General features: G+C 46.3%; 2 protein-coding genes across 8 annotated transcripts in view; one reads left to right on the top strand and one right to left on the bottom strand.

The window, feature by feature from the left end:
- LOC144734261 (ralBP1-associated Eps domain-containing protein 1-like) overlaps positions 1–13,069 on the bottom strand; it is a 46,552-nt gene extending 33,483 nt beyond the window's left edge. For all 4 annotated transcript variants that reach the window (XM_078616389.1, XM_078616388.1, XM_078616387.1 and 1 more), the window contains exon 1: positions 12,475–13,069. In XM_078616389.1, the coding sequence (XP_078472515.1) occupies positions 12,475–12,627 (153 nt within the window). In that variant the 5' untranslated portion in view covers positions 12,628–13,069. The remainder of the gene's footprint in view (positions 1–12,474) is intronic.
- A 3,500-nt stretch (positions 13,070–16,569) lies between these two features.
- On the top strand, positions 16,570–26,129 carry LOC144734187 (histone-binding protein RBBP4). 4 transcript variants are annotated; one of them, XM_078616267.1, is made up of 12 exons: positions 16,570–16,687; positions 19,163–19,310; positions 19,488–19,633; positions 20,954–21,127; positions 21,630–21,745; positions 22,263–22,438; positions 22,790–22,916; positions 23,651–23,740; positions 23,884–23,960; positions 24,504–24,561; positions 24,690–24,800; positions 25,607–26,129. In XM_078616267.1, exons 1-12 carry the CDS (start codon positions 16,672–16,674, stop codon positions 25,670–25,672), a joined length of 1,305 nt encoding a protein of 434 aa, XP_078472393.1. In that variant the 5' UTR covers positions 16,570–16,671; the 3' UTR covers positions 25,673–26,129. The 4 variants fall into 4 exon arrangements, with proteins under 4 accessions (XP_078472393.1, XP_078472394.1, XP_078472395.1 ...); XM_078616268.1 differs by having other exon boundaries at positions 23,651–23,728; XM_078616269.1 differs by having other exon boundaries at positions 22,278–22,438.
- Positions 26,130–26,776: the final 647 nt, after the last annotated feature.

The following is a 26,776-nucleotide window of genomic DNA, read 5'->3' on the forward strand; positions in this document are numbered from 1 at the left end:
ATTCAACGTGTCAGCACAGCGATTTCAACGTCGGCGCACTTAACATAGGGGATGAGCCAAGCGGGTTGGTTGGTACCACATGGGGTGGCAAATGCTTCTCGTGTCCACCATGGGTAGTAATCCACCATGGGCAGTTGCCACGATAGGCAGAGTGCTTAGCAGATATACGTTCTGTTTCATATAACTCACACTTTCTCATTAATTTTCTATTCCGTGGATGCTTCATATTAAATTAGTTCCCCCCCCCCCCCCCCCCATTAAGATGATCTCAATCCAACATACTATGATCCAACATACCATTTAATGAAAATGTTCTCATTAAAACCAATCACGGTGGCGTAGCTATCATGCGCATTTGTGATCGCAAGGTACAGTATAATGCTTCAATAAAACCTTTTGTTCGCATTGGCCACCCTAGGCGGGATACAGATAAGCCATTTTGAGGCCAATGGCTCAGAAGCACCAACAGGAAGTCCATGTCAGTTGTGGCAGATTGCGTGGGAACAGTCAGTCATTCAACGAACCGTACTGAGCCTGGACAGACGGGAGGAGGGTGGTGGTGGTGGGGAGGGGCACGGTGCTAGTTTTTGCCATGTACACATGGCAAGTTAAATTTGGACCAAGAATGCCAACCAAAACAAAACTCGATCGAAGATTTACTAAAGCTAGGTCACCAAAGAGCCACAAATGGGGACAACACACACACACGCGCGCACGCGGCAGCATCAGTAAACTGATATCACTTAGGTTAATAGCACTCGCTTGCAACGTAGAGAAAAAAAAATACGACCTGGATTCAAGCAGTTACGAGAAAATCACCTCCACTTATGGTGGTGCGCTGTTGAAACCCCCAAGAGAATATTAAGTGCAGCTAGCACACTTAAAAGACAGCTGATGTAGTAATGCCAGTCAATAACAAGAAACAAGTAAGGCATTGTAGTCCTGTCGGCTCGGTCTCCCTCCTCTCTGTGTGAGATATGAGCTTTCTGCATCGCTCAACAACGAGGCGTCCTGTCGAGAAAAATTCAATGTACGAAAATTGCATTAGCTCAAAAGTTGCCAAAAGAAAAAGGGGGACATATATAGAGCAGTAAATACGACCAGTGCTGTTATATGGTGAAGGGACTTGAGCACAAAGAAAGAAAAATTCTAGAAAGGAGAGATGATAATTCTAAGGTGCATGTTGGTTAATACCTCTATGGGAAAGGAGGAATGGAAGCGTTTAAGCATCAGCAGGGGCTACTTATATGCTCGAAAAGGTTAAGAGAGGAGTGACCGAGATGGTTTGAGCATATGTTGAGAAAAGATCAAGAAGATGCAATTAGGACGATGGAGATTAGAGAGCCATATACTCAAACAGAGACCCATAGCCTCACACAAAGCCAAAGACTTACACAGAGACCCACGGACGAGAAGAACTATGTAGATGCCACCGGTGCCGGGTGGGAGACCCCGAGGGTGAGAGTGAAGTATGTCGTGGAACGAGACACGAGTGTGGTGGATGTGACCAGAGCATAGGCGCAGTATAGAAGCACATGAAGAAAGAAAATCCGAGCAGCCGATCCCTTGTAGCAATGGGACTTGCGGCTTCGAAGAAGATTGTGAGCGTCAAAAGCTTGGCCTTCTGAGCGCCATAACCTGAGGGCAGTTATTTAATAGCCATTGTTGTAAAACTGGTTGTTGTAAAACTGGTTGTTGCAGTCCCGTGTGTGTCTGCGGGCAGGTCTGAAATAGATTTTAAAAACACTTGAAAAGTAGAATTTTTTTTCTCCATTAAGTTGAAAGGTATAAATAGATGCTTTAACCACATGCGCTCTTCCAGCATACATTATCGATCACGCATGGGTACAGGGAAGTTAAAAAGGCCTTTCTGACGAAACACAACAAATATGTGCAGAATCACTCACTGTATTTCCTGCTGGTTAGTTTTTTAATGGTCAATGGGGGCTTATTGCTTGGACAAATGTTTATTAATGTGTTTTAAACATACCTTATACACCATTTAAAATTAATCTCGCTGGAATGTTAAGTTCAACTTCAAACTTTATCCTGCTTAATTATTATTTATTGGTTAATGATTTGTACTTTTTTTCCACGATTCTTAATATTTGGACCCAGCATACTGTTTCATCACGAGTGTGCCGGATTGCTTTCGTGACCCAGATCTCCTTTATAATGTGTTTTTTATGTTGTTCTCAATGGGCTCTTAACTTACAGCCCGTTGGAAATCCACGACGAGACAAAGGCCTTCGTCGCAACGTGTCGGTCATGGGAGTTGCTTGACGATGCTTCACGCAGAGCAGTGGGTTAGTGAAGAGTGTCCACAGGATTGGATTAGATATCGCTCGCTACGAATGTTACCCATGGCTGGGAATCAACATAAGTTCACCAGGTTCATACCACTGGGCTAGAAAAACTATGCCACTGCTCCACCTCTTGATGGGCTCTCACCTGGTTATAAATAAATCCACCAGCTAGTCGATCAGCAGCTCGTGTGGTGGTGGGGTTCAGTGGGGGATAATCTCACCTCCTTCCAAGTCATCTGGGCCAGCGAGTCATGGAAGAGTCAACCAAAAACATAATCTCGAGCTCTCGAGAGCTCCTTTTGAGAAGAGGCTCTTTCACCAGCAGCGGCGTGTGAGCAAGCCATTGCAGGGATGCACCTATACCTTTCATTATACAATAATTCCATAAAGATTTCAGTCAATTCAGAAGACGTTTTGCTCCGTGACATTCTCAGAATTGTCAACAGACTGTTGGGGCACGTGCTGTTAAGCGAGCACATACGAAGGCCGGCAGAGTGCATGAGGGGGTGGGGGTAGCAAACACCACGCCCGACCGCCTTTGTCTCCTGAGTGGCGATTTTTACAGGTACTCATTTGAGGCAGAGTCGACCTAGGGGAGGCCCAGAACCGGCTCAGATATTCGTCACTGGTGTTGGCCACGAGCGGGAATCGAACACGAGTCGCTGGGTTCTGAGCACAGCAAGCTAAGCGCTACACGCACGCTGCAGTTGTACCTCCCAAAGGAGGGAGACTTAAAACATGACAAGAGCGTTTTTGGTTTCGGAGAACTCGTACGTCAATACAAAGTGACAGCTCTCAGCCAGGGAAGGAAGACGGCCATTTCCTATGGTCGGCCAGGGTTTTCCACTGCAACAGAGCGCAAGGTGACGGCTGTCCCACACAACACATGTAGGATAGGGCATGTCCAAATTGGTCACGCGTCGGCCTCCAGCAGCATTAATTTAGACGGTATTTTAATTTTATTTGTTTTAGTCCGAGTCTCAGTCTGGTATAGGGGTGGGCAACCTGGGACTGCACAGTCGCATGCGGCTCTTTAAGGACTGCTTCGTGACGTCGTTTATCAAGGACCACCATCTCGTATTCGCATCTGTAGAAATTTTTAGGTTTTTACCTAATTCGAAAAAAAAATTCTCTTTTTGTTATTTTGGTTGCAGACCCTTGGGTCGAGTAGATGACAATCTGTGGAATCCAGACAAGTCTTCGTCTGGATTTCACCGAGTTCTCTTATTCTGGTCGACGAATACAGTTCAACATTTAGTTTGTTCTTAGTTAGTAAATGCTGGTGAGAGGCGATTGCAATTTAACCGCACATCGATATTATCAGGTCAGCCAATCAGTTCATGTGTTGTTAACCCACCACCAACCAACACATCGAATTAGTAAGGTTTGTCACGTAAAACAATCATTAAGTAATACACAATACATATCACATTTCCGTATAGAGGAATCACATACTAATTAACCGATTACTAATCTATTATATAAGTACCCCCCCACCTCGAAACCTGATGGGATTCAATGTTGACGTCGTCCTGCACGATTTAAGACTGGAAGCAGGTGGATGGCTTCACTATTCTGGAAAATCACCCGAAGATGCTGGATGTAATTACCAGCGAAACGTCGTACTCAAATTCTAAATGTTGTGGATTCACTCTTCAAACACACCGGTGGGCTGAATAAGTAACTAATAGGCATTTTGTTAACGTGACACATTTTTTACTGATTGGCCGTGTCGGGTGGTGGAGGGTTGCGACACATTTATACTTCCACGATCTAACCCAAAAGCCTTTATTATTAATAATACTGGTCGCGAAAGCCTACGTGTTAAACGGAAAACAAAACGTGCAAATTAGTTACTACATCAGCATAGCAATGTGTTGGAGAGTAAACTCAGAACAAATTTAACCCAAAACAAACCTTTATTATGCATAATATTGGTCGCGAAAGCCTACGTCTTAAACTAACTCAGTCAATGTTTATAATATACATACATAGCCAATTACCATTTGGGGTCTTCTTCAGTGCATTGCTGTCCCTAATAACGTTACAAAATATGATTAGTCTATGTCTTCATTCAAGACTAGTTCATTTCGCCCCTCCCTAGTCGGTCACGCTTTCATCTCTGGTTGGAAGTTATAGCCATGGCGAAAAGAAAAAAAAACCCACATAATTGACAAATATATTAATCACCAACCTCGTAAAAAAATGCAGACCTCCAGATTAATTTGTAACCGGTCCCAATTGGTTCCCCTGCAAAGGCCCCTTGGTGGGAAATAACGGCGACATTTCATTTCCACGTTATCAACCCAACTTGTTGGGAAGCGGAGGGGTTTGAAGATTAGCCCGCTTTGCTGTTGTACACTGGCCTCCCTTTCTCCCATCAGTTTTGATGCAAGCGGACAGCTGTGGCAGTGAGAATGGTGCAGAGCTGTAATGCAGAACGGGCACGCTACATCGTGAGCAACTGTAAAAAAAAAGAATAGCACTTTCTGCTTTTGTGCAATGCACTCGGCATTTAAATGAAGGCCATCACCCACACAGCCTTTATCCCTGCTGAGGACAAGCGTACAACTCGCTCTTCTTATTCTAAGTATGTATTCGCTCAAGGACACACACAAATCTTCCTGCTCACTCAGTCTTGGTCCCCCTCCCCAACTCTGCCTCACCGACACAGACCGTGGTGACGTTGGGATCCTCTTACCTGGCATCTCTTGATACGTGGCCAGCCGAGGCGGATAATGCTTTCAAATCACCGCGCTAAGCGGTATTTGCTCTTATCCTTTTACCTGGTGCACAGTGTGGGGCGTTTGTGTACAGTTGCCGAGCACAACTGCCTCCTAAGCAGAGGTCGCAAACGGGTTTTTATTCCTTATCCGTACCCGGCCGCACCAGGGTCGCAAATGGGTACCCGTACCCGGCCGGGTACGGGTACCCGTTCCCTACCCGTACCCGTACCCTACACGAAATGAGTGACAAACGGTTACTCACCAGTGACTCACGGCCTACCCGTACCCGGCCCCACCAGGGTCGCAAACGGCTACCCGTACCCGTACCCGGCCGGGTACGGGTTGCCGGGTATCGGGTAGGGTACGGGTAGCCGGTTACCCGGTTGCGACCTCTGCTCCTAAGACCACGGCCTGGGAATGACTTCACTGGGCTGGGAGAGACACGTCTCGGGTTATCCTGCAGCGAGCAAACAGTTGATCATTCAATAGTGATGACGGTACTGTGATTGTATATAAATAATAACACAGTACCACAATGCATTTGAAATGTAAATATTGAAGACACACATCACCATCAGAGGACAACCCAATCAATTTGTATTCTTGCCGAGGGACCTTTTGCAAATAGACAACCTTTTTCCTTCGCAAAGATGGAAGGTTTGTTAAAATGAATTTGGCATAGTGACTTATGAAGGCTTTAACTTACAAGAGAGGCCAATCACTTGGTTTAATGATGACAGGGGCCGTATATTTAAAGTGTTCACATGAAATATAAAGGATTTTAAAAACTTTAGGCTAACCCAGCCCTCTGAGTAAAATCAATTAACCCTCAGGCTATAATTTTTCAATTGGAAAATTTGGGTTGTCAGATTTTTCTAGTTATAAGCATACTCGACTATATACTTCTGCTAATTCACAACTTTCTACACCATCTAGAGCATCAATATAATTTACATCATTCACTCAATCACCATCATCTGAATATTGAAGATTTTTATATCGCTCGACAAATTCTAACAAAAAAATTACGATCGAGCAATTTGGCAATAGCTGATGTGCAAAGACAATGTAAAATTGTACAAACCAATTTAAATACGTTTTAACTAAGCATGCAAAACATAACCAATTGAAGATACTGCACGGCTTCACCCATATTTCGTCGAGTTCGTGATGTATAAATATATAGTGGAACAGAGACAGCTACAGAGATAAAGATAGAGCTGGGGAGATACAGGATAGGCTGCATTGCTCAGATAGTGATAGATATAGCAAGTCAGAACAGCTGTCTTCCTCAGCCATCCCTGGGCCGTGCAGATGCATGTGCAAGTCGGGCAGAGGTGGCGACACTGACCACTGGACTTGCATAAAAAACGATGTAACACTGTAGAATTCAGAGTGGAGCAGTGGTATAGTGGTGAGCACGCTACGCTATGAACCCAGCGACCCAAGATCAATTTCTTGCCGCGGATGACATTGTCTCGTGGCTTCCAAACCCCGCACTGAACAGAGTTAAAAAAATATATGAAAGACCAACATAGCGCAGGGGACCTTCTTTCATTGGTGGATTGGTAATGGCTGGAATATAAACAATTGTATCATTCAGATCTTTAAAATACACTCAATGTGTCCGCGACATATAAGACAGTGAATGAAATGTAGAAAGATACGCGGAAAGTATATTTAAAAATGTGGAATGTGGGGCAGTAATTGACCATAGTTTTACATTGCCTCACTAGATTATGTAGTTAAGCAGCAGTCTACATCTGCATGCATAATAGAGGCTGTACCTCTCATATAGTGTAAATAATGTCTATCTTCTATCCACATTCACACTCATATCGGCAGATCCAAAAACCCACTATCAATCCAGGTAGTCTTGTCGAACCCATTGTCAATGTAGACAGCCGTGTAGGTAGACAAGCAGCTCTGCATTTGTAATTTGAAAATGTATGTTTAATTGAATGACTCGGTGGCCCATTGGTTGGTCGTGCAATTGTCTCAATGAGTATGGCTTAAATACACTATATAAATAAACGTATGTATACCATGACTATATGTCGTACTGACGGGTTGTGTGCTGACATGAAAGGTCCCACAAGACAGTTCACAAAGACAGGCAAATGTACATCAGTGAATTGGCCAAATTTCATGGGAATGGTCCGAACTAATTTATTGTCCGGGTTGTACTTTGTAAACGATTGCCAGGTGTTGCACTTAAATTACACACGACCTAAACTGGAAGGCGATTGAATTATGATCGAATTTTTTGCGTGCGATTTCCTATGCACAATCCGCGATTTGCACGCACGGATGGAGTGTACATTTCCGAGTTGACAGTCACACAGATGTGTTTAGCTACACCATAAAAACACGTTGATTTTCCGGATGGGGTGGAGCTACTTTTTCACGACACAAAGTAAACAATCTTTCACACAGTAGCTCAAACAAGATTCAGGAGTGCTCATACAAGGTGGCATGAAGCTGTGAACAGCCCCCTCAGCAGACACGCCGTGGGATGTGTCTACGGCCAGACGTATCATTAGTAATCGCACGAGTTGGGGCCTGCACCTCGACACTATTCTCTTAACTTCTTCTCTCCTCCGCCATTCTATTTTCATCGCCAAGGCCGAGTGGTTTCGCCAAAGTAGCGCTGAGAGGCCAAATCGTATATTTTCTTGCCGTCGTCACTGATGAAGAGACCGGTAATGTCAGGTCACGAGGCCATGGGAGTTTGATATACATCTTGGGCAGTGAGCCCCGACAAGAAGAAGCAAGTGGTATTTTTCACCTATGAATCCCCAAATTCAATGAAGAGGTGAAATCCTACAGAGCCAGGTGGGCACTTGTTTTCTTTTGTGTTCAGGTGCCTTCTGAATTGTGCCAACGGTAGCTGGAATTAAATATGAATAGCAGTGCAGTGAAAACAGTGGATCTGGTAAAACATGCTTTAAAAGTTTCTCCAAAGTACCATTGTACAGGATTCACTTCACCTAAAAATAAAAGGGTTAAGCATTAATATCAACTCATCTTGTGTAACAGTGTGAATAACACGTACAAGTTAAAACACGTTGACTGCCAAGTGCCAGTAAGCTAACCAACTGTGCATCAGCATGGATGCAGATTACATTACAAGCTCCACGTAAGCTGTTTCCCTAAACGGTGAATTTACGTCTCATTGTTTTCATTTACTCTGCAATGTGGGATTAATCATTAGCGTAGTATGAACGAAAGCAAATACGCACAACGACGTATATCACATTTTAATGTAAAACAGACGCCCAGTCATTTATTGCAGGGCATCTGCTTAGATGGCTACCAGGCATTGTTTATGATGTGTACAAAACAGATTCCAGTGTTGGGCTAATTGTACCATGGGTGCGTTGTAAACACATACGTGGGGACCAATCTATAGAAGTGAATGACCTACTGGAGTGCGGTTGTAAACAGCAAACCTTGGCTGCGGGGACGGGCAGACCCATGCATCTGAATGTCCTGTTAACTAGAATTCATTACCTCCTGGGGCCACCCTTGCACCACCCTTGCACCTCATTCACATTGCCACGCTGTGTACGCATGCACAAAGGCAAAGATCCACCGTATAGCCTTAACAGACTGTTGGGGCAAGTGCTGTTAGAGAGCACCTCTGAAGGCCAGCAACCGCACACGAGGTCGGTGAATGGGCCAGCACCACGCCCGGCCCGCCTTTGTCTCCACAATGGCGATGTTTACACACCGCACCAGGTACTCATTTGAGGCAGAGTCGACCTAGGGGAGGCCCAGGACCCGGTTCAGATAATCGTCACCGGTGTTGGCCGTGAGCGGGAATCGAACTTGGGCTGCTGGGTTTATAAAGCAGCGCGCTTACCGCTCCATACGCGTGCACACACACACACACTGGTCTTACAAGCAGATATATACAGCAACAATTACAAGTACAGTACGACATACGTCGTGTCCCGCATTGTCTAATGGGTTACAGCGGTGAATTTTATCTGGTCCACAGCATTCCAACAGATCATTTATTCTCTATACTGCAAACCTATTGTCAAGAATAATGCAACTGCAAATTAATTTGACGACTGTATTCCTTTGGCTGAGTCACCCAGCTCAGTCACATAAGTCGTCCTATCGAGTGGCCTGAAATTTTTATAATAGCCACAAAGCTCAATCTGGAACGACCATAAAATAAGTGGCCATCTGTAACAAAAACACGAACTAATAATGGCGGCAGAAAGCATATGGAAGCACTGCAACCAGATATGAAACCACTATAGGCTCACGGACTCTCCCTCTGTCAAGATGCAACTAATTGATGCTACTCTAATAACGAAAATGTATTCCATATAAATCAACTGACCTTGTAAACATTGCTTCTGTACTCATCGGAGGCGAATTAATATAGACTAAGTCATACGCCATTCTCTTAGAAGGAGCACATAAGTTTAGTCATGCGTGACCTTTGCACAGTTGTATACATGCTGTATTGTCATGTGAGAAATATCTAGCTGCTCCTGCTGCACGTAATTAAAGCAATGGTGCTAACCCAACGTAACGTTGACGAGTCACATGTAATGTTAATTTTACACCGCCTGCGTGCCGTTTGGTTTTTTGAATGGAATGCCTTTAGGGCTGTTTTCCTAAAGCCTTCTCTCAGCTGCTCAACTGGAAACCACCAGTTCTCTTTTTTAAAATGCAAAGCAGATTATAAAAAGAAAATGTGACCCTCACGCGGAAGCAGATACAACTTAGCAGCGCAGTTCCACACCAACATCTTATTACCACAAACCCTTCTGCTCACTCGCCTCAAGAGCCCAGGGGTCCTCCTCAGGTTTCCACCTCTGAGGTACAAAAAAAATCCAGGAAAAATAACGAGAAGAAAACTATATTAAAAACCAGAATGGGGGGGGGGGAGAACTACTTGCAAAATACATTAGTGGTGCATTATTACGCATCTGACAAAACCTGGGACTTTTAATGCCTTACAGATTTCCGAGCATACACAAAGTAGATGATCCTGAGTGAAACCAAGACAGGCGAGAGATAATCACGTGCTATTCTTCAAGCTCTGCACTTGCCCTACATAGGCCACCAGACAGTGATACAGAGCACTGAGGGCATCACACCTCTCAATATCAACAAGAGCAGCGCAACCACGGCAATCACCTGCATCAACACCAGCGCAACATTAAGTGTCACCCGTATCAGGGACAACCTGCAATTAGGAAGCCACTGGAGCTATGGACTTTAAAATCCAGATTTAAAACTGCTTCTTGCGTAGAATTTGTTGTCCTTCCCCCAACCACTACGATTAGCGCGATTGGCTACGTACGGTGAGAAAGTAGTTCAACAAACATACAGTATATACATACAACCAAACAGTCTCAAACTGCTGCAGAGACAATAACCAAGTCTCCTGCAACCGTCCACAGGACCAACACAACGTCAAGCCTCACCTGCAGAGCGACAACCGATCCTCAAATGCAACCAAGCAACATCGCCTGCAGCCATCTACCAGGATTACCTGCGGCGGACACCCTCACCTATAACTTTACATACAACGGGGACACCGGGCATCACCGAAAGCAGACACCATGACCAACAGCGTAACCTGCGGCACCTGCAGCAGGGACATCCCACAACACCTGCAGTGAAGGACAGCATGGCCCAAAGAGACTACCGCCAACAGGAATACATCATCTGTAAGCAGAGGAACCTTGAGTGCCTCACATAGTCGCAAACCCATTCTCACCCGCAACAGGAACGTCAATGAGACGCGATAACAATGACATTCACGCACAGGACAACACCTTCCCTCATCTGCAGCAGGGACACGTTGCTAAATCATTGTCCTGCAACAGAAATACCTCAATACTCTGTCACCAAGGCTGACCTGTAGCAGGAAAAAACGTGACATCCCCAACATCACCTTCTTCCTCAACAGCCTCTCAGAGGTTCCTTTGCGCACGGGGGCCCACAACCCTCAGCTGCAGCAGTGACCCCCCTCTCCTGCTGCAAGGATACCATGACAACCACGCACTCCCCTGCTGCAAGGCCTCCCTCACTCTCCTGTAATGACCCCCCCCCCCCTCTCTCAACCATCCATCCTTCATGTGCACCCCCCCCCCCATCTTCGCCTGCAGCAGGGGCACCTTGACACCCCCACTCATCAGCAGAACACCATGACCCCCCCCCACCCCCATTCCACTCACCCCCCCATATACCACTCACCCCCATATACCACTCACCTCATATACCACTCACCCCCATAAACCACTCACCTCATATACCACTCACCCCCATGTCACTCACCCCCCATACACCACTCACCCCCCATACACCACTCACCCCCCATACACCACTCACCCCCCATACACCACTCACCCCCCATACACCACTCACCCCCCATACACCACTCACCCCCCATACACCACTCACCCCCCATACACCACTCACCCCATACACCACTCACCCCCCATACACCACTCACCCCCCATACACCACTCACCCCCCATACACCACTCACCCCATACACCACTCACCCCCATACCACTCACCCCCCATACCACTCACCCCCCATACCACTCACCCCCCATACCACTCACACCCCATACCACTCACACCCCATACACCACTCACCCTATACACCACTCACCCCCATACCACTCACACCCATACCACTCACCCCATACACCACTCACCCCCATACCACTCACCCCCATACACCACTCACCCCATACACCACTCACCCCCATACCACTCACCCCCATACACCACTCACCCCCCATACCACCCACCCCATACCACTCACCCCATACCACTCACCCCATACCACTCACCCCCATATACCACTCACCCCCCATACCACTCACCCCCATACACCACTCACCCCCCATACCACTCACCCCCCATACCACTCACCCCATACACCACTCACCCCATACACCACCCACCCCCATACCACTCCTCACCCCCATACCACTCACCCCCATACCACTCACCTGCATACCACTCACCCCCATACCATTCACCCCATACCACTCACCCCATACCACTCACCCCATACCACTCACCCCATACCACTCACCGCATACCACTCACCCCATACACCACTCACCCCCATACCACTCACCCCCCATACCACTCACCCCATATACCACTCACCCCCCATACCACTCACCCCCATACCACTCACCCCCATACCACTCACCCCTCATACCACTCACCCCATACACCACTCACCCCATACCACCCACCCCATACAACTCACCAAATACCACTCACCCCATACCACTCACCCCCATACACCACTCACCCCATACACCACTCACCCCCTACACCACTCACCCCCTACCACTCACCCCATACCACTCACACCCCATTACCACTCACCCCCTACAACCCCCCTCCACCCAGCACGCCACCCTCCACCCCACCCGGCTCACCTGCAGGAGGGCGTCAGGCGGCAGCTGCGAGGCCCTGAAGAGTTCGCTCACGCGGCTCCACGCGGCCACCTTCTTCGTGTTGTCCACGTCGCAGTAGCCGAAGAGTTCGGCGTAGTAGCTCTGCTCGCTCTCGCTCAGCGACATCCCCTCCATGACGGCGGCTCCGCTGTTTTAACCCCTCCTCGCCCTATCTGCCGACGCCGCTAGCAGTGCTCCTGCTGCTCCTGCTGCTGCTGTTGTTGTTGTTGCAGCGATTGTAAATCACACACACACACAACAAACACCGCCTTGGGAAACAAAATCTAAAATCTTTTCAGCGCCGCCTCAAACCGCCAGCATTGCCTTGAACAGCGGAGGAGGGCTACCGCTCGTTTACAGCGCGCTGTTTTGTGCTGACGCGACTACCTTAGCGCACCGCTTTGCAAAGCTCGTCGCCGGTTTCTGCTGTTTGTTGTTGTTTATTTTGCTGTTTGTTTGTTTGTTGTTGTAGTCGTCGTCTCGGCCAAAGCTCACGAGCCTCCCTCAGCCTCGAGACGCCTCCGCCGCCATTTTGGAGCGAGCGTCACGCGCGTGACGTCACCGCCCGCGCGGGGGGACCCGGATGTGCCGTGGCCCCACCCCCTACCCCCTCCTCACCAAGCCGATATAAAAGGATGAAGGCGCAGCACTGCAACTACCCCCGAAAAAATAATAATTGCATTTACATCGCGATTTTCATCAAGGATCTCAAAGCGCTGTAATGCAACACAGTCGTCAGTGTGGCCATAATATGAATCATGAATAAAAATCATAATCGACGTTTTTTGGTTAGATCGCGTTATTTATAAATGTGTCGTAACCCTCCACCACCCGACACGGCCAATCAGCAAAAAAAAGTGTCACGTAGTTCACTGCTTTAGCCCACCGGTGTGTTGAAGCTTGAAACCGCAACATTTAACATTTTTGAGTACGACGTTTCGCTGGTAATTGCATCCAGCATCATCGGGCAAATTTATAAATAACGCGATCTAACCCAAAAACGTTGATTATGAATAATATTGGTCGTGAAAGCTTACGTGTTAAAATGAATAAAATTGGCGACGTTTCGGCCAATGGGCCTTCTTTACAGCACATACAGAAGCCAGAGGCAGTCCCCTGCAATTCCCTGCTCACGCCACTTGGCGGAAGGACCTCTCGCTTATTCTATGGTTCTTTCCATAAAGTCACGTAGATAAAAAAGTAAATATAATTTATATAAAAAAAAAATATTCTTTTATTATTTCCCTTCTACGTGACTTTACCGAAAGAACCAAGAAGATGAATCCCTGCAGTCACGAAAGCTTTAAATCGAAAAATACAGTAAATAAAGTTACTCAAAATATCACGACGTTTCGATCGCAACACAAGCGGTCGTCATCAGGAACAGGCAAACTGTTTTATAAAGGTTTAGAGATTGAGGGGTGGGGGGCAGCTAATGTTAATGTCGGAGAAAGCCCCGACACTGGCAGAGCTGGGGTGAGTGGTATGGGGGGGCACATGAATCCCTGCAGTCACGAAAGTTTGAAGTCAAGAACTATAGCTTGTGGGAGCTATCTCATGGATGATTTTGGTCGCGAAAGCCTTCCTGTTAAACTCGTGGGAGCTCTAGAGCTCCTCTACTGGGTATTTGGCCGAATATTCCACCCTGGACAGACTCCTGGCATTTGACATTTGTGTCTGCCTACATATTAGCACAACAGTAACCACATACAGTACAGTATCATTCTTATTTTCCTTAACTAAGGTTTGTAATTAGGAAAAAAACATGTCTTTATGTCTCTGCAATATGTCTCGTGTGATGCAGTTTTTTTTGTTGCCATTTCTTTTTGCTTCATTGCTCTACTTTGTTTTTATTTGTTTTACTTTTGTTAGTTTGGCCATTTGAGTTTTCACCCAAACAAAAATGTAAACTTTGAAGAGGTCAGGGGTACCCCCACACTTTACCCCACCACAAGCGACCTGCCGATATACTTATTGGTGAACCCATTTATACTCAACTGCCGCACCGGGAGATCGAATCAAACGGGCCACGTTATGAATTTCCAGTCCGGTATGCTAACCATGGGAATACCTTGGAGGTAATGGTACTAAAGAACTGTAACTGACTTAAAACTTTCGTGACTGCAGGAATTTATATTCTTGGTTCTTTCGGTAAAGTAACGTGGATAGAATTGTTTTTGTATTAAAGCAAAAAAAGGGCAGTTGCATTTGGAGGCTTGCCCCCTCTTTTCTCTCCGCCTGATGAAGACCGCTTGTGTTGCGATCGAAACGTCGTGGTTGCCCTTTTTTTTCTTTCATTTTAATTTATTGAATTATATTTAGTTTTTCTATCTACGTGATTTTACCGAAAGAACTAAGAATACTGTATATGAATAATCGAGATACGTAATTGTTTTCACTTATGGAAACATTTAAATTCACAGTTAATTTTCGTTTATCCAAGGCAATCGATACGAGTGAAGGATGGCCCGGATAAAACTAACACGCTGATAATACAAAGCACATGTGCAATGTGTAGTCTAAACTCCCCTGTCAAGACTAATTGCACTTTCACTGCAGCACAAACCAATTAAGATCATATTTTCCGCAGAATCATGATACCGTAATTCATTGAATCATTGTGGCGTGTTCTCATAACCCAAACTACCAAGTCATCTGTTAGCTGTAACAGTGCCTTATTAGGAATAACCACGATTAGCGAAAGGGGCCGTCCATAAATGACGTCACGCGATTTTGGACTATTTTTGACGCCCCCCCCCCTCGTCACATGGCGTCACAAAAAGTCAGACCCCCCCCCCCTCAAATATGACGTCACAAAGCTCTGCCCCCCCCCCCCAAATCAACATGCTTGAAATCGCTTGAAACTATTGTCATTGTAGTGCGTATTTAATGTGGCGCTGCACTCTGATGTTGTAGGAGAAAATATTTATTTAAAAGTATATGTAATTAAGTATAACGTGTTATCTATATTTATTTAATGTTACGCATTTTGATGTGACGTCACATTTCTCACCCCCCCCTCGTCACACATCGTCACACGTCTGACCCCCCCTAGGTGCGTGACGTCATTAATGAACGGCCCCAAAGACCAATTACCAGCTTTTTCACTTGCTCACACTTGCCTAGACAGTACCCAATTCAGTGTCTTTACAAGCTCAAAAAACGTATAATTCTCACCATACCATAGTACAACCCAGTGATCCGCACTCGCCCCAGCTCACCATCCCTTCCACTTCAGCCCCCATTAGCCCACACGTCCCCCTGTTTGCTCACTCAGCCCGACGACTCGCCCTGAAGCACACTCAACTCCCGTCTCATCCCCACCACCACATAGACTAGCCCATGCGTACTCACCCTGGACGTGCAAATAACCCCATTAAACAATATTCCCTGACTCATCCCATTCTCTCAAGAGCCCCCCACCACTATCTCCCACTCTGGAGGGCGAGTTCACTTTCTACTCGTCCTGAAAGTCCCCACTCACCCCATAGCCCCCTTAGCAATTAGCCACCCCACCCCTCGTCCTACAATCCCCCCCCTTCTCTTCGGCCCGCCCCCCGCGCCCGTCCCCTCTTAACCGCTCCCTTTTTAACTCGCAGCATAATTTATTCACAATTCGCCCCTCCCATCTTCACCTCTTCCTCTTGGGCCCCTCCCTCTTGCTCGTATGCCCCTTCCCTTTCCTTGGAACCCCTCCCGCTTGCCCATATGCCCCTCCCCTTTCATTGAAACCCCTCCCACTTGCTTGTATGCCCCTCCCCTTTCCTGGGGATCCCTCCCACTTTCTCGTGTGCCCCTCCCCTTTCTTTTGAACCCCTCCCCTTGCTATTGTGGCCCCTCCCCTTTCATTGAAACCCCTCCCCCTTGCTCGTGTGCCCCTCCCCTTTCACTGAAACCCCTCCCACTTGCTAGTGTGCCCCTCCCCTTTCATTGAAACCCCTCCCACTTTCTCGTGCGCTCCTCCCCTTTCATTAAAACTCCTCCCACTTGCTCGTGTGCTCCTCCCCTTTCGTTCGTGCCCCTCCTCTTTTTTCTCGCGAGACCCCGCCTCTCTTCCCCATTCTCCGCCCCCCCCTACCCCGCTCGCCTCCGCGGTGCGTGTGCGCATGCGCGTTGCGTGTTTCCGCCCCGCGCGCGTGGCGGGACAAAGAGGAGAAATTTTCCCGCGAACCCGCGACCATGGCGGACAAGGAAGGTAAGCGGCTCTCGCCTCCCTCTCACCGTGTCGCCATCTCACGGCGTCTCCTCACCGGGAGTCGCACCACGGTCGCTCCTTCTAATTGATTTCGATGTCGCGGCGTGGTTTTTTTGCCGAAAAAAATCGTCCCCGTCTCTCAAGTTGCGCGCGGTGTGAGGGTACAGTGCGCGCAGCCTGACCGCGTAGGCCGCACGCCGCGCAGAGTTTTTATTTAAATCGTAAAGCGCGAATATTAAAGTTTCGCGTTTGTCTTCTCGGTAATTGTGTTAGCAACGCTTTTATGGCCATTAGCGATTCGTTGTTGCGTTTTGAGCGCGGCTGTCAATGCTCGCCCGCCTTCCAGGACCGAACGCGGCCCCGTCCTAGGAATGTGGAGTTAGCCACCCTCACAGATTCGCGCAACCTTTAGCGGCGTCCGATTAATAATTCGCTTGCTTCTGTGTCGCCTGGAAATGTGATAGAAGCTCATGCGCTGGTTAAAATATAACATTGACTGAAGATAAGTAAGATTGAGCGGGATACGTCATGGCTAGAGGGGCCCTTCATTCAGCAGTGGATTGACCTTGGCTAATGATGATGATGATGAAATGCGATAGGTTTTCTACGTATTTTTATTCGGGGTAGTTTTGAGTAGTGTGTGGTTTATCATCATCAGTCATTATCAATCCTCCACTGGATGAATGCCTCTGAAAATCCCGCCTACTCCCGCGTTATGATGGTTTATGGCCGTGTTGTTAAGTACAAATTCGACCCACGCTCTTGTAATTGACCCGCACACACACGCGGTGTTCGCTCGTCATATGAGACCACCCAAGACTGTCAAGGCCGTGGCTATGTGAGGGTAGGAAGTAATTTAATTCACGCAGATGCTCGTTAAGTCTATCGAAGGTGCCTCTTATGTAAGTCAAGGCAAGGCAAATGGTTCGGTCTCTATTGATTTTAAGCGGATTGACTTATAACCAAGTTTAAGTATATTTAACACGTCGGCTTTCGCGACCGATATGATAATTTATAGTTTTTTTCTCTTTCCGATTGAATAACGAAAATGTGTAAAATTTTCACGTTCACACGACAAAATTGTTTATTAATTGGCTGCGTCGGATGGAATTGGGTTTACGACACGCATTTTACTTACGTGATCTGACCCACAAAGTCAATTATGAAAAGTTAAAGTGGCTGCTCTTTACGCATGAATTCGTTTATTTCGGGCATCCTCGCATTGGCACTATGAAACTGGCCACAAGTTAATTGGCGGGAATGATATATGAATCGATACTTTTACCACCGTGCACCAACCCCCAACTGATCAGCATGGTGAAGTATGGAGTGTTAATTATTTGGCTAAAATATATTGAAAAAACAAGCGGTGTGCCAGTTGCTGTTTATGGACGGTGGTGGTGTCTGCTGGTCGTTGGTGGTTGTGCAATGACTGAAACATTTTCCGAAGAGGCAAAAATAGGAATTCATAGATTAAAGAACATAGCCCTAAATTTAGATGTCATTTTCACTTTTAAGAAAAGTAATTGGGCGTGGGGAGTATAGGTTGATAGAATGGGTGATGGCTAGTGGTCAAGACGAATGGCAGCCAAGTGAAATAAAATATTACGGAGAGCGTCCACTGCAGAGATAGTGGTGAAACCAGACACTAGGTGGATTGCTAATCCCAGGACCGAGAGATAGTGATGGCTTGGTGGGGGGGGCATCATCCAGCTGTGGTTTGACTATGCCTGATGATGACACATGCTTTTGTAATAATTTTAAATAGTTTTTCTGCATTGTTTTGTTTACATATTTGAGTTAGCCATTTTATTTTCTACGTGACTTTACCGAAAAAACCAAAGAGTAATTCCTGCAGTCACGAAGGCTTCGAATCTAGTTTGAATTGGCTAGTCTACCATCATAAACCCAAATATTTATCGTTTATCTCTTGTCTATATATGTGTAGAGGAGTAGTATGGGGACGTGACGTCATACGCGCGGTGCGATGACATCATGTCTCCTCGGGGTACTTAAGGTGGGGGGGGGGGGTGTGACGAAAGCGGGGTCGTTGTGGGAGCCTGGGATGGAGAGAGGTTGAAGAGACAGTCAGAGGGGTAGAGCTCAGGGAGTCTGGAGAGAAGCCGGCTGTAGTTGTAGAAGGTGCTGCTCTCTCCTCAGTCGGTCGGTGTTGGCTGAACCCCCGATCCGACTCGAGTGAGAGAGCCCAAGAGATAGCAGAGGCTAGGGAGAGTCAGAGCTGAGGGTCCACGTGAAGGACCGAGTTTTAGGACGCCTACCTCTGGTGGAAGTTGTCACCAGCCACCAACCCTTGTTAATAAACCGGCGCAAGCCCTTACCTGAAGACCTGTCTCAGCATCGTCATTTAATACGCAACATATGTATGTATGCTATAGTAGCTGGTGTCGATGCAATGTCACTTGACGGGCAGTGTGTCATTGCGTGTACCTTGCTGTCTCTTGTTGGCACCCACAGTGGCGATGGACGATGCGGTGGAGGAGCGTGTCATCAATGAGGAGTACAAAATCTGGAAGAAGAACACACCGTTCCTGTATGACCTGGTGATGACGCACGCTCTCGAGTGGCCGAGCCTCACCGCCCAGTGGCTTCCCGACGTCACCCGGTATGCGCACCGCCCCAGTCCGTTGCACAGCTCTTGTCAGTCCACTGCTGAATGAGCGCAATCCCCATTTACGTGATCTAACCCAAGAAAAACCTCTTACTTTGAGAGCATTGAGCTATAAGAACGGCTTGAATACAAAATGTACGAAATTGTTATGAATGTCTACTCTGCTCACAGGCCGGAGGGCAAGGACTACAGCGTCCATCGCTTAATCCTCGGCACACACACATCCGACGAGCAGAACCACCTGGTGATCGCCAGCGTGCAGCTGCCCAACGACGACGCCCAGTTTGACGCCTCGCACTACGACAGCGAGAAAGGGGGTGAGCTCCCCGCCCGCATCACACCCTGCGCTGGCACAACTCGAGAGAAGCTCGCGCGATGTTCAGCGGGTGGTTTAGTCCCTCCCAACGAACAATTGTTGAACACGTTCATTTATATAACGCTGCCCTAAAGAGAAAAAGATGTTCACAATCGATGACCTTTCGCGTCGTTTTTTTCGGGCAATAGTCCTTGGTAGGAAAATGGATTGATATATTTTTTAATCCTCGTTACGGTTGTGTTATTGACAGATCTATTCATATTTTGTTATCTGTGTTTGCGCTGCCAATGCATTTTCACATTAATGTAATTCCTATTAAAGTCATTCACCTGAAAGTAACTTAGATTGGTTGTCATCTGGCTTAAATACGGGCACTTGTCTTTTAGGAGAGTAGTGTCATTGGGCTTTGGTTTGTCGTACACCACAAGTTCTTTGATCTTAAAAGCCCTGGTTAACATTGAACTGAAAGCTATGGTCATTGATTTGGCTTGGTTTTTGTTGGGGCCGTAAAAGCTGATCTTTGCAGTTCCGAATTGAATTTTCTCCTTTTTTGACAAGGGCGATGACACCATTAGAATATATAGGATGCTTTATGTGTTGATGTCGCACTGACATAATTGGAGATATATAACATGAGGCATTTTGATTAAAAGTCTACATGTTTCCCACAAATATCAAATGTAGTACATTTTAATCGCTCTCCCGATAGACTCATCTAGGTTTGCTTTCAGAACATTTCAATCGCCTAATTGAGAAGAAAGTATAAGGGTAATTATAAATCGATGAGGTATCTATAAATCAATATGTGTATAATTGACGGAACATTTAGAGCCGGGAGATTGTTTCTAATCCTGAGATGAGTAAACCAATCAAGTGATGCATTTTTTTGCCCAAGTGATGCCCGGTGGCATGTATTTGACATTGTATGATCCACCGACAAAGTTCGAACAAAGACGTGGAGTTTAGACTGCCCTCGTGCAATAAAATCGCACGTACTCGTCCTGTTGTAAAGTTTCATTATCGTCATCTGAGAGACTACTTTTATGGCGCCTTTTTAAGAGTCCTGAAAAAAAGAATTTTGCAACGAAAAAAAGTACTGCTGCAAATAGCAATCGTGTTAATTTGCTCAGCAAAAATTTACATGATGTGATAACTAGCAAAACTCTATGCCTTCCTTTTAATTTATTTTCAGATTTTTTTTTTATATTTCACGTTGTTTGGCACTACATTTTGTACATATTTCCGTGACATCCAAATGAAACAAGTGGTAATTTTATCTTTAAGTGTGGCTTTTAATAAAGATTTTCTCTCCTTTGTGTAGAGTTTGGAGGTTTTGGCTCTGTGGGAACAAAAATCGAGGTGGAGATCAAAATAAACCACGAAGGGGAAGTGAATCGAGCACGGTACATGCCACAGAACCCCTACATCATCGCCACCAAGACGCCAACAAGCGAGGTGCTCGTCTTTGACTACACCAAGCACCCATCAGTGCCAGGTCCGTACAATGCACAACACAATATGGGGCACGGATGTATCATTAAACTAAACTATTTTTTATTATACCAGATAATGCCCACTGAGCTACATAGCTCTTTTTCAGAATCGACATTGCCACAAATGACAGCTCAACGAAGTGGCTTATGTGGAAATGTGTCGGGCCAAATACTATAAACACATGTTTCTAAATGTGGAGAGGAAAAACCGGAGGACCCGGAGTAAAATCCACGCGACCACAGGGAGAACACGCAAACTCCAAATATACAGCAGGCGTCAGTGTTGGGATTAACCCTCGCTCCTGGCCCTGCTTGGCCCCGAGCCAAATTAAGATGTCTTATGCAGCCAGCCTATTAAGTTTGATTCCAGCTTCGCACGGCAAATAGCCGGTGGAAAACCACCCGTACCGTGTTGGCCCTGCGCTAGCTTCGCTTGGATGTGCCAGTGTGAAAGAGGTAACAGTATGTATGGTGTCTGTGTTGGTCGCGTGCCATCTGTTGCAGACCCCAGCGGAGAGTGCAACCCTGACCTTCGTTTGCGCGGCCACCAGAAGGAGGGCTACGGCCTCTCGTGGAACCCCAACCTGAGCGGTCACCTCCTGAGCGCGTCCGACGACCATGTATGTGGGAGCTGTGCTTAGCTCAAGCTTTTATCGTCACGAATTGGCGCTACGCAGCTCACCGTATGGGGGTCACGCCCGCCCTGTTTGTCAAGTGAAATTTCACTCGCAGTATATAAGCATATAACAGGGTTGGCCCAACCTCGGCTTGTGGGCAGTTCAGGTGTGGCTCTATATAGATGCCGCTGATTGGTAACTTCAATATGATTTTATTTAAAAGTGAAACGATCTGCAGAAGTGGGAATTGCCCGGAAGCACTCATCCCCGTCATCGGAGCCAGACATGAGTGCTCCTGGGATGCTACCGCATATTGATTAATTCAGAACTCTAGCTAACTAGTGCAAGTCAACCAGGCTGCATGACCACCCCACGTTATCTCTCCATGCAACCAGCCTATGCAACCCGTGGCTTGTTGGTTCTCACAGTGTAGCCACTTTCAACAGTATAGCCAATTCATTTTGTCTGAATGAGCTTTGACTTGATGCTACGTAAAGGGCTCGAGTTGATTTAAATGAAGGATTCTACCCGGCAGACGGTGTGCTTGTGGGACATCAGTGGGACGCCGCGCGAGGGCAAGGTGGTGGAGGCCAAGACCATCTTCACGGGGCACACGGCCGTGGTGGAGGACGTCTCCTGGCATCTGCTGCACGAGTCACTGTTTGGCTCCGTCGCCGACGACCAGAAGCTCATGATGTACGGAAACGTTGATACATTAGAGCTCTGTGTTTACCTATGTCCGGCTGTGACTGTAGGATTAGTGCGTATAACTCGTGAAGCTGATCCATTGTAAATACAATTGCGGTATAAAGGTTTGTTGCTATCAGAGACTCCTCCTGTGAGGTCCATTTTAGAGCTGCCATGATTTTTCTCCACTACTCGGTGGTGGACTTTAAAAAAAAAAAATTGTGTTATGCAATTGGTCGAGTAATGGGAGCTATAATCAGTTGAGTAATTGCTTGCTGACATAATTGATTGTTTAGACTTTATTCTTCATTCGATCTTGTATTTTTGCCGCATGTATGTGTTCGTGCGTGGCACGAGCAGCTGGGACACACGGTCTAACAACACGTCCAAGCCTAGCCACTCGGTGGATGCACACACGGCCGAGGTCAATTGCCTCTCCTTCAACCCCTACAGCGAGTTCATCCTCGCCACTGGCTCCGCCGATCAGGTGCGGTCTCGGGCTGCCTCTCGTCGTCTCTCCTCCCATGCTCGCGTGGCAATTTATATCGCTCCATTCCACAATTAATTTTTCCAATCCACCTTTGGCTTAAGTTGATTTGTGCTAGCACTGCAACTTGTTTTTTTGTTCTAAAATGCTTTATGATCTTTGGGTGCTTCTTTGCTGAATTGTAATGGGGCAAAGCTCATTGTTTTTAATTGAAGCTCTAAAGCTTTAAATGCACATGCCCAAAGTACCCACAATGCACCCGATCTCATTCAATCCGGGTAACTAGTTCAAGTTAATTTATTAGGTATAGTCGTGTGAGCCATTCGGCTCTTGAATCGGGTGCAACCGCAACAAACAGAAAACAACTAGGAAAGGTTGAGCCTGGATGGTGCTTAAATGGGTGACCGCTAACCACACATTTTTCTATATGCTGCGGGCCTTTGGTAGTAGATGGGGAAAAAATCTATTGTTGCAATGATTAATTCAATACTGCCCATCTTGACCAATCCATACGAAGCAGTGTGGTGAAGTATTGTGCAAACGTCTCCACGACCCATATGATGTGGGGAGGCCATTAAACAGCACTGGAGTGATAAAATGTTGTACACTTAGATAACATTAAACATTTAATTACTGGTGTAGAGGTCTATTGAAGCGATGTGGTATGTTTGGTTTAAACATTTTGCTTACGGTTTACTTGCAGTTGACATGATCATTTTGAATTCTTTCATCAGACCGTGGCTCTGTGGGATCTCCGGAACCTGAAATTGAAACTTCACTCCTTTGAGTCGCACCGTGACGAAATCTTCCAGGTGCGGAGAGCGGTAACTGGTGCAGGGAGCAGTGACGTATCGTGATGCATGCACACAGGGTTGGGGCCAAAATGTAAGCAAACACACGTGCGTGTTGGTGTGTGTGTGCGCGCCGTATGTTCTTTGTGATGCCGTCGTCCCCACTCTGTCTACAGGTGCAGTGGTCGCCTCACAACGAGACCATCTTGGCTTCGAGCGGCACAGACCGCAGACTCAACGTCTGGGACCTCAGGTGCCAACAATCGCAGTGGATTTGCTTCATCAAAGTGGAATAGTTTCCGTTGTCTTAATTTTCATTGCAATAGATCCATTTTCATTGTAATGGATTTGTATTTTTACGTACCAAATCAACTTTTGTGGCCACACAATGTACATATCTTCGAATTGGACAATTACATTTTTATTTGTGAGATGTTTTTGAAAAGAGGTATGCTGCTGTGGTGTAATTTGCTCACAGTGCCAGTTCAAATCCATCTCTCAGCAAGACAGTTGAAATGGTGGTCATTCTTTTCTATCCCCCCTCTCCGGCGCCTCTGTTTGCCCAACAGTATAAATGGGTACAGCACAGTCAGCAGGTTGCATGTGGCAGGGTAGTGTGTTGGTACTGCCACCTCTTCCGTGATATCTGGCCAGCATGTATGAGTAGGCCATATAGCCCGTAGAGGTACTGTAAAGCTCCCTCGAGCAGTAGAGGCCTGTCCTGTCAGTCGTGTTGTTAACGAGTAATTGCAGGGCTGTACCTTTATTAAAACCCACCTCACAATGTCCTCAACAGTAAAATTGGAGAGGAGCAGGCTGCTGAGGATGTTGAAGACGGTCCTCCGGAGCTCCTGGTACGTATTTAAAGCTTGTTGGTCACACACTGCCTTGCGTGCAAATCGGTGTGCCGTGCGATTTGTGCAGTGTGCAAGGTTTGCTCCAGCTAAACGCGAGTACTGTGCATCCCCCGTGCGCTGTTCAGTTTGTCCACGGTGGACACACGGCCAAGATCTCAGATTTCTCCTGGAACCCCAATGAACCGTGGGTCATATGCTCCGTCTCCGAAGACAACATCATGCAAGTGTGGCAAATGGTGAGTCGCCCTTAAGTTCCCTCATGGGCCATAGTGTGTACACTACGACAATTTTAAATTGGAAAAATGTTGCCGAAATATGGGCAAATCTGACCTCTGCTCCGCTATAATTGCAAGTTCAAATTACATAAGATAACTCGTGACTACCTGAGGTTTTGCTCTCGACCAGTCCATCCTGCATGAGACGCTTTTGAGTAAAGCGGTTTTTATTGGCGAGGCAGAACTCCGTCACTTTTGTCAGCGCCCTACCAAGTGACCACTGTTGCGCATAGTAAATGCATTACCATCTGACGATTGCCCTAAAGTTCACCCGGTGTATCATAGGCTTTAAGTCACATTTGCGTCATAGCCGACAGTGGTAATGTCATTGATATTTGTAAGTCAGTATATTTTGTCCAAATGAAAAAAAACAGTACTTTAAAAAAACTTTGTTCATAAAAAAGCTTCCGTTAAGCTGAGTGCATTTTATTCCGATTGACTTGCCGTTTTCATATTTGTATCTAGAATGTTTTATTAACACTGTGATTGCATTACCAATGGTAGACAAGTAAAAATAATAAACAAAAAACATTGTCAATTACTTGAAAGGAATGTATATAATAAATTATCTCTTAGGCATTGACCGAAATGCCGCTTATCATATTGACGTCTTGCTTTTAGAGCAGTGTTATTAACAATTGAGTCGAGTTAAATAAACTGTGACCATCCCGATTTTTTTTTTATTATCGAAAGTTGGCAAGCGAAAGTTGGTGGCTGTTCCAGCACTTGAATGACGACACAACGTCCACCCCTTTGCTTTTTCGCAGGCGGAGAACATTTACAATGACGAAGACACCGAACCTGGCGTTGCTGACGTAGACACGAAAGCCTGAACCCCTTTTGCCTACACAAACTGTGGCTCCCCCCTCCTCTCTGCCCCTCTCTGTCCCTCATTGCACCCCCCCAGCAGCAGTGTGCTGTCCGACTAGTAAATGAGTTGCCTTGTCCGATAGCCCTGATAAAAAAAAATACATGTCCAAATGTGTGCATGAAGTTCCTCTTCTGGGTCCAAGGTGGAGCGGCGAGTTACGTTTGATCGCTGCAGATAAAAACAACTGCTGCGGGAAGGGACGGAGTTCGCAAGGTTTTATTTTGGCAAAGAAAAGAGTTCATCCCCGTTTTCGGGGGTTGATGGGAGGCCATTACATTTTTTGCCAAGAGTTGTCCCAATAAATTTGGCGGTTTTTTCACCCTTGTACTGTTTTTGCCGCTGCTCGTAAGACTGGTGACTGTAGTTTATTTTAGTTGCCATTGATCTGTAATAAATGTTGTGTGTGCGTGTTTCACAAACATTTGCCTCGTATTGTTATTTAAACCCCGACTTAACGTTTACCCACCCACCCAACTCTTACAACTCGTGGGCAAATATCGCTAGTGTAGGTGGTAGATTGCAGATGTATGTTTGTTATTAGCACACCATTCATAATTTAGCCATCGGAGGCATCAAAACATTTATTCCACTTATGTTTATTCAAATTGGGCAGGGAGCTCAATTGGTGTTGCCAGTTTTATTATTGTCATGGATATGTATGATTGTTGGTTTTGCATCAATAAAAAAAACGTAAATTGAGAAATCATTTAATAGTTTGACTTTAAAACAGCCGAATACAAACTTTGAGATCCAGGCTCGAACTAATTTCAACCAGAAATACTGGGGGGCAACCCAAAATAGAATAGTTCAGATTTTTGATTGTTACTAGTACAAGCAAGGACTCGACAATGGTGTTATATCTTGACTTAAAGCTTTTTTGACTGCAATAATTAATATTCTTTGGGTCTTTCGGTAAAGTCACGTAGATAGGTTCAAAGAAAATAAACTACGTTTCGATCGCAACAAGCGTTCATCACGTTTGTGTTGTGATCGAAACGTGTAGTTTATTTTCTTTGAAACTACGTGACTTTACCGAAAGACCCAAAGAAAATGGTGTTGTAGAAAC

Source organism: Lampetra planeri, chromosome 50 (assembly GCF_965212315.1).
Source record: "Lampetra planeri chromosome 50, kcLamPlan1.2.h2, whole genome shotgun sequence".
NCBI lineage: Eukaryota > Metazoa > Chordata > Hyperoartia > Petromyzontiformes > Petromyzontidae > Lampetra > Lampetra planeri.